At 37.4% G+C, this 8,977-nt stretch overlaps 1 protein-coding gene across 1 annotated transcript in view; it reads left to right on the top strand.

Annotated features, from left to right (window-relative positions):
- Positions 1 to 8,539, top strand: part of LOC112524599 (GDT1-like protein 3) — a 20,141-nt gene extending 11,602 nt beyond the window's left edge. Inside the window, exons 6-9 of the mRNA XM_025134499.1 lie at positions 4,787 to 4,872; positions 6,001 to 6,084; positions 7,569 to 7,628; positions 8,150 to 8,539. Of these exons, the coding sequence (XP_024990267.1) occupies positions 4,787 to 4,872; positions 6,001 to 6,084; positions 7,569 to 7,628; positions 8,150 to 8,338 (419 nt within the window). The 3' untranslated portion in view covers positions 8,339 to 8,539. The remainder of the gene's footprint in view (positions 1 to 4,786; positions 4,873 to 6,000; positions 6,085 to 7,568; positions 7,629 to 8,149) is intronic.
- The last annotated feature ends 438 nt before the right edge of the window (positions 8,540 to 8,977 follow it).

Raw genomic sequence — 8,977 nt, 5'->3', positions numbered from 1 at the left:
CCGATATATCACCGATATATCACCGATATAACCGATATATCGAATATCGGTCTTGACCGATATTTCGTATTCTGACCGATATAACAGCATAGGTCTACAAACCCCAATTGATATCCTAAAGAAATCATTTCCACTATTTCAAGCCTACTCTCTTTCACCTGAAGTCTTTGGATGTACAACCTCCGTCCATTTGCGTGACCTATATCAGTCCAAACTTGATCCCGTGCAGACAAATGTGTTTTTATTGACATAAAGGATTCAATTGTTTCTCACCTACCTTACGACGAATCTTTATCCCTAAAGCGTCACCCTTTTTTTGAATCTGGGTCCTATTCCTAGGCCTCATCCTCAGGGGGAGACTCTAAATGAAGATGAGTCCTTAAATGGTCTCCTCGACCTTGAAGGTGCTGAAAATGGGGAAATCCAACATGATACTCTAATAGTTCTCATCCCAAAAAATCCGTTTGTAGAACCACCACCAAACACCACACAAGTCCCCGAATTGGATGGACCTGATTTGCTTGTTTATTCGAGACATCACTCTACTGGAATGGATAAATCAAAGACTTTGGATTGCCAAGAAGTTGTTACTGAAAACTGTTCTGAAAATGAACAACCATCAGTTGTTGTCCCGGACACCACAGGTCATGAAAAGCTCCCAATTGTTCTTCGAAAGGGAGTCCGATCATGTATAAAGCACCCCATTTCCAATTTTTTGTCCAATGAGAAGTAGTCTACTACTAGGGCATTCGTCACTCATTTGGATCAGGTTGAAACTCCAAAAAACACAAACGAAGCTCTTCAATCCTCTAAACGGAAGAGTGCAGTCTTGGAAGAATTAACAGCCTTAAAGAATAATGGAACATGGGAACTTAGTGACCTTCCAACAGGGAAGAAGATTGTGGGATGCAAATGGTTGTTCACCACCAAGTACAACAGTGATGGCAGCATAAACAGGTACAAGGCAAGACTTGTAGCTAAAGGCCACACTCAAATTTTTGGCATTGACTATCAAGAGACTTTTGCCCCTGTTGCAAAACTTAAATACTATTCGAGTTTTACTCTCCTTGGTAGCTAACCTCGATTGGCCTCTCATGCAATTGGATGTTAAAAATGCGCCCTAAATGGTTAACTCAATGAGAAAGTTTATATGGATTTTCCCCTGGTTTTGAAAACCTCGAAGGAAAGGTGTGCAGATTGAAAAAGTCACTTTACGGGCTAAAATAATCACCGAGGGTGTTGTTTAGCCGATTCACTCATGCGGTAACAAGTAGGATACAATCAAGGACAAGCAGATCACATTGTATTTTTCAAGCACTCAGAAAATGGTAAGATCTCAATTCTTATCGTATAAGTTGATGACATAATCATGACAGAAGACGACTTGGAGGAAATCAACCAACTAAAAACCTACCTCAGCTCGAAGTTCGAAATGGAAGACCTTGGTCCACTCAAATACTGCCTAGGAATGAAGGTTGCAAGAAGCCAAGAAGGGATCTCCATTTCACAAAGGAAGTATGTCTTCGATTTACTCAGGAATGATAGGATGTAAACTTTCGAGCACCCCAATGGAACCCAATAAACTAAGAGCTGAGGAAGATGTCCCGGAGGTTGACAAAGAGATATATCAAAGACTCGTAGGAAAACTCATCTCTCTCTCTCACACAAGGCCTGATATCACTTTTGCTGTGAGTGTTATCAGCTAATTTATGCACAATCCAAAGGAGAGACACATGACAACAACCTAGAGTATTCAGGTACTTAAAAGGGACCCCTGGAAAAGACTGCACTTTAAGAAAGGAGATAACAGGTTTATTGAAGTATTCACATATGCTGACTAGGCAAGAGCTGCCACCGACGGACGCTCTACCAGCGGATATTGCTCTTGCGTATGGGGGAATCTTGTGACATGAGTAGTAAAAAACAACCTGTTGTGTCTGGAAGCACTGCTGAGTCAGAGTTCAGAGTTCAGAGCAGTGGCACAAGGTATATGTGAAGGAATATGGGTACATTGGCTAATGGAGGAGCTGCGTGTACCGTTCAAATCCCCTATGAAGTTGTACTGTGATAATAAAGCAGCGGTAAGCATAACTCTCAACTTTGTTCACCATGACTGAACTAAACACATGGAAGTAGATCGAGATTTCATCAAAGAAAAGATCAACTCCGAAGGGTTTGCATGACTTAATTACCCACAACACAGCAAGTAGCCGACATACTGATAGAAGGCCTTACAAGGAGATTATTCGAAGATCTTACTTGCAAGCTTGGCATGACTGATATATACACGCCAGCTTAAGGGGGTGTTGGAATATTTAGGATTATCGATCCTAGTCTTTAGGATGTTTGTTAGCCATGATAATCCAAAAGTTTGTTCCCTAAGTTGTAGGATTAGTTTGTTGTATCATAACCTTATAAATACTGTATTTTCCTATATCGAAATAGACAGAAATCCTTTCTCTCCATGAATTGTTATACAAAGACTATAATGGTTCAACTATGAAATTGTTTACCTATGACCTATGAAATATGCAAACTATAATGGTTCACCTATGAAATTTGAAATATGCAAAGACTGTAAATAGAATATGTGAAGACTAATGGTTTACCTACGAAATATACAAAAAAATCATATATGAAATATGCAAAGACTGTAAATAAAATATGCAAAGACGGTAATGGTTCACTTACGAAATATGCAAAAATTTCATGTATAAAATTTAAAAAATAGAATAACAACCATTACAAATTTGCCAAAAGAAATTTTCAAATTGATAATTATTAAACACAATTAAGGAGATTGCTATATAAATCACTCAATATTTAATAAAATAGAATATTTGTCCAAAATATCTCAAAAAAAAAAAAAGATAATTACCATTTAGATTTAGATTGCATATAATTAGGGATTTGATTAGGTAACTGCCTATGATTGAAGAAAAAAAGCAATTTTTCTTAACCAACGTAAAAGACATAAATAACCCTTATCCTATCTAATTCTCATGGAACAAATAGTGTTGAAAACAAGATGGAAAGCTAGGATTAGTTTGCAAAGTTTGTACTAATTGGTTGGTTAACAAAAGGTGGGTCTATATATATTTATATGAATAATATATTATAATATATGTTTTTAATTTTTATATAATTTAAAATAAATAATGTAATAAACGAGGGATCATGTGAGAATAGGAGTTAAGATGAGAAGCATAAGAAGGGATCTAGACCCTATTGAGGATAATTTCTACAATACAATGCACAAAAGTCCCAATACAAATACCAAAATGTGCAAAGATGCAACCCAACAACCGAAACGGAATATGAGGATCCTAAATATGTTCAAATGTACTAACAAGTAGAAAATGCAATCCAAATGAATACTCAAACAATGTAAATGCAACAAACACAAAGAAGGAAATGATTTAATGTGGTTCCACTATCGTGAGATAGTGTACATCCACCGGGGAGAGATGGACCTTTTATATATTGATGAACCAAATTGAGGAGCGTACCTTTAAGCAAAGATCCTACAATCTCAAGGTAAAAACTCACCAAAATGACTTGCACTCAAGCCAAAATCACCCTGGTCAAGAGTTGTGCCAAGAACATGCTAAAACCTCAAAAAGAACGGCTTAAGTATGCCAAAACAGGAGCTCTTGCGACCTTGCCCGTGACCTAAGTCACGGTGTAAGTTGTCCGTGTCAATCAGAAGCAGCAGCAGCAAAACAGTAGATCCCATGACCCAAGCCGTGACCCTAGGTTGCGCTCGTCAGGTTTGTGCTGAAAACAGACCGTTTTAGATGGGGGGCGGGCCGTATCAATATTTCAACAGACCCTTGATCACTTTTAATCTCACCCCACCGCATGAATTGCGCTTGATACGGGAATTGATCAGGTGCATCTCACACATGTTGAACTTCAATTAGGATTGACCCAAAGGTGGAGATCCCTTCTTACCCTTCTCACTATAACTTCCATTTTCACCGGAACCCAACCCAACCCAAACCAACCCAACCCAACCCAACCCAACCCAACCCAACCTAAATATAATATATATTTTATTTGTTTAAATTGGAAAGGACCAAATTACCCCACTTAACTGATGAGAGTTAACAACTATTAGGGGCAGGGACCAAAACGTTACGAAGACGCAAACTCTAGGGGATATTTTGGTATTAAAAACTCTGGGGACCAATTCAAAAACAAACTTAAAACCACAGGGACCAAATCCGTAATTTAATCTATAATAGAATTTCCTTTTTAGGAGAGAATGAAAGAAAATAGTAAATTGATCAAAATGCCGCTCATTTAACTTGACTTAACAGAAAGTTATAATGCCCTTCAATCCTTCAGTTTGAAGGACCAAAAACCAGTCCATTTTGCATATGTCAAGGACACATTTGTAACAAATGAAGATTAGAGACCAGTTTTGTTAAAACTGACCTAGTTCAGGGACCATATCCGAAATATACTCCTACATTTATACTTAATGGTACAATGCTAGAATGAAACCAATAAAGGTCTTTTGAGTTAACAATAAGAGCACTGAAATTCACAACTATGGTTATAAACCACTGACCACCTTAGAGCTCTCTACTATATTAGAGAGACCCATCTATCAACTGCCTGTATCACTCTATCTCTTCCTTCATCTGCCGATCGTCAAGCATATTACATCCTACCATATTCTGCTTGATGTCTAGTAGCCAAATAGTTTGTAGCCGGGAGGAATTTTGCATTTATAAATGGACAACTGCGAGACATCTAAATTATTGTTCTTATAGTGCAGTTCTTTATGCCTTTTTTGGGTTGCGGTTGCTCTATATTGCTTGGAGATCAGATTCAAAAGCATCGCAGAAGAAGGAGATGGAAGAAGTACGTTTTTTATTTGTGTGTGCTCAGAACAACATAAAATCATCCATTAACAGATGGTCACATAAATGATTGCTCTTTTTTACTTAGAACTTAGTCACACTTACTGAAGTTAGTCATTGAGCATCATGACAACTGTTTTTTAATTTTGCAGTTCATAATGATCTCTCTAGTTTCTTGAGTTGTAACTAACTGCTATTTTAGTTTCTTGTAATCTTGTAAATAACTTCAATCTTGATTCAACCATTTATGATCCTAGGTTTCAAGTCATGATCGAAAGATATGCATGATACTTGCTTATAATTTTTTTGTTTGAATAAATTATAACATCCCACATTCAGGTTTTTCTTGTTGAATTTGTTCACATTCTTTGGTCCTTGCAGATAATGTGCAGTCATTTCAAAACATAAACCCCAGATCACTTATAAAAGCACCAGCAACGATACCCATAGTTTTTTGACACATTTTTGGGGTTAGCAAATATGAAATAAGGATTTTGTATGCATTTTGCTTGGTCCACGAGATCCCTGGAACTGCTAGCCCCTCAACCCTCATTGACACCGATAACTGAAAGAAAAATGAAGATATACAACAAAGGAATATGAGGCTTATATGGCTTAATTTTGACCCATTAACACTGGGAGAAACCAAAGAACAACTCCTTCAGATGTGAATCAATTGTTCACCTTTTAAATTAGTATTCACTTTTAAATTTTATTCGATACAATCTGATTGCATGTTTCATGTGGCACCAAAGGCACGTGCTTTAATCTTTCAATCAGTGTGGTCAAATGTTATGAAAAGAACGTGTAGTGTTTGTTAAGTGTCTGGCTGGGTGCGTTCTCATCTTATATGAAAGGGATAATTTATCTCATTTGGCGATTCCATTTTTTTGCAACCTATTGAACAAGAGTTATGCACTTTGTGGGGGCAGAGTTCTGGTTGCATGAAATGGGCTTAGATTTCATTTATTGTACTGCAATCAAGTTACTTAGTGTCATGCAAGTTCTTCTTACTGTTTCTTTTATCAGCTATAGTTTTCATGGAAGTTTATTATTCTGTTCTTTTCTCCCTTTAATATGTGAACATTGTTTCATCATTTCTTCAATTTGATTAGTCTAATTCATATAGGTGGAAGAAAAACTCGAGTCCGGACAAGGGAAAACAGCCGTCCGCCGATTCTTTTCTAGGTTCTGTACCCCTATATTCTTGGAGGTATGTTTAGTGCAATGGTGCTATGATATTGTTTGGTTGTTTACTTCTTATTTGGACATCAATTTATATAAGATGAATGTAAGTTTAGGAATTAAAAAAATCCAGGTTCAAATCCAAGGAGGAATAAAAATTCCCTTGTGGCCACGGAGGTTCAAATGTGGTGACTCCGGGCTACCCGCAAAGCAGGTGGTCGCCCTGAGATTAGTCGGCTCGCATAGTGGGTTGGATGTGCAGGTTAATCAAAAAAAAAGTTTAGGAATCATGTTTTATCACAATAGTTTAGCTATACGCCACAGTTTTGAAAATGGTGCCTCTTGGGACTTGCTACTCTGTGTGTTACCTGTTTTGTTGTTCTCTGTTTAGGTCATGACACTTGGTGATGTTTTTGGTACTTATTTAAGTGTCAGAAATTTATCTTTTGGTGTAACATGGTGAACTATATGTTGTTTCATTGCCCTATAGACTGCATGCTGTCACAGAACACTTGCTTTCTGATGTCACAACTCATCTCCAACAAGAGTTTATCAAAATTAGTTTGGTAGAATAATAATCTTAGTCGGTCATACTGTTGTGAAACTGATATTTAAGATTTGTATCAGCTGTGTTATAGTAATTTATCTGCAATGATCTGTCTTTGAAACAAATATTTTTCCTTGTTAGAATCTCCTGTTGCCTAGGTGCTCAAATGAATGGAATCAATGAATCCAACTTAAATCACCTTGATAGCTATGCACAGAAGTGCTCCCGGGGAGAGGGGGCACAATGTGGTTTTGACAGTCGCGGTGATTGAAAAATGGTGGCAATAGAGTAGTTCAGAACTGATTATCGATCCTGATGTACTTTTATATCTTGATGACGGGTCAGATTCATTAAAATTAAACCAAATGAACCCAGTAAATCTCCCACAGAGTAAGGTTTGGCCAGGGTAAGATGTACACAAACCTCACCTCTAACACGAGGAGTAGAGAGGCTGCCTCCGTAAAGACTCCTCACTTGTGTAAGGTTATGAAAAAATGATTTGTGAATTTTTCTTTGTTGTGAAAGTTCGACATAAGTTTGATGGAAAAGGAAGAGATGCAAAAAGACAGAAAGAAGTGGCATTTAGAAGAGTTGAAAAAAGAAACAAGAACAAATAATTAAGCATGCAGGGACATTAAATGCATACGGAAAGGGACGGGAACCACTAAACTTACTAAAGATTTCTATCCATCCTAAGCAATGAAACCTCCCGCCCACCCTCTACCTCTCCACCCCTCCCCTATCCCCAAAAATCAAGGGGGCAGATCTTTGTACCCGGCAATGTAGACATGAACCCAAAATCAAAAACTAGTTTACGTTGCTTTACACACCCTATCATTGTTAATTTTTTTTATTCAGTGTGCTAGTTAATTTTATTTGGTACTTCTCCATATAGTTTATAGTCTACATGATTATTGCTCGATCCGTGATGGACTGATTCTTTTGTGATTACACTGTATCTGCAGTCATTTATTTTGACTTTTTTAGCAGAGTGGGGGGATCGGAGCCAGATAGCGACGATAGCTGTAAGATTTTTGTTCTCTCCTTCTGATGCTTCTGTGCTGTTTCATCTGAAACTATTTTTTGTGATATAATTTAGTTCTCCTCTATACAGCTTGGTTGGCTTGCTACTAAACGACCAAAAACCTACAATTTTGAGTTTTTGATATACAATTTAACAATGCAAACGCTTTTAATCAGCATCTTCAAGTAGAGCAAAGGTCCCCTTCTGTTACAAACCCAATAAATTGTACAAACCAATTTTCATGTCAATACGTGTGAAAATGTAGTGTTTATACAATGTTGTTTCATATGTGAAGGTCACAAAACAATGCTGAACATTTAGTATATGAAAAAACACCATATAAGCATTGCATTTTCACATGTATTGTTTCATATGTTAAACAGCACATGATAACAAGCGTGTAAGTTTATACAATTTATTGGGTTTGTAATTGATTATGCGTCTATATATATATAGTTGGCCTCTGGCTGATGTGGAACTCGAAGTTGTATTTACTTCCGAGTCCCCATATTTTTGTGGCAGCTAGCAACACATAAAAATGCAGTGGGGGTTGCCATTGGGGCTACACTCGGTCACACTATTTGTACATCGGTTGCAGTGATTGGGGGAAGCATGCTTGCTTCCAAGATCTCACAACGCACGGTTGCAACAGTCGGAGGTTTGCTATTCCTTGGCTTTTCTGTTTCGTCCTACTTCTATCCTCCTCTATAACCACCCATGCCCAAAATCCATCATTTAGGACCAGCAGTTTGTCAATATGTTATCTCCGAAACTGTAACAACCATAGTTTTCCTTTCTTGTATGTAAACTATACTTTGATGGCTTTTCTGCCCAACCAACGACAATGGTGTCGATATTCTTTCTTGGTAGCATTTATAAATTATGCACAAAATCATTTTTACTTTTGGAATCAGTAAGGAATTCAAGCCTTCACTTATTCATATATATATTTTCTGGATATCAATCTCCTTGCCTGCAGTGATCTTTCACTGAAACAGTCTATACTTCTTGGGTAGAGGAAAAGTTTGTGTTGGTTTGATATGGTTTATTGAGGAAACATGAATTAAACACTTTTGGACTTTCGATTACAAGGCCTATCTTATCCCTCTCCTCTTGTCCATCGATCACATTTTTAGTGGATTATAGATCGTAGACATTGATTACTCATCAACCATCTTATAGTTGGGGTAATCAATGTTCTTATCCGGTGTCAACTTAATATACTTGTCTTTCTTATGTTCTTGTTACATTTTGGAGCTGATTGGTTATTGCTTACGAATCTTGTCGGCCTTCCACCCACCTCCCCACCTTGCAACATTGTTGCACGTCTATCTAGTACACATTCAATCG

This window comes from Cynara cardunculus (genome assembly GCF_001531365.2).
Source record: "Cynara cardunculus var. scolymus isolate 2C chromosome LG 13, CcrdV1, whole genome shotgun sequence".
NCBI classification, from domain to species: domain Eukaryota; kingdom Viridiplantae; phylum Streptophyta; class Magnoliopsida; order Asterales; family Asteraceae; genus Cynara; species Cynara cardunculus.
The sequence above is the reverse complement of the archived record's forward strand: the minus strand, read 5'-3'. Positions and strand labels throughout refer to the sequence as shown.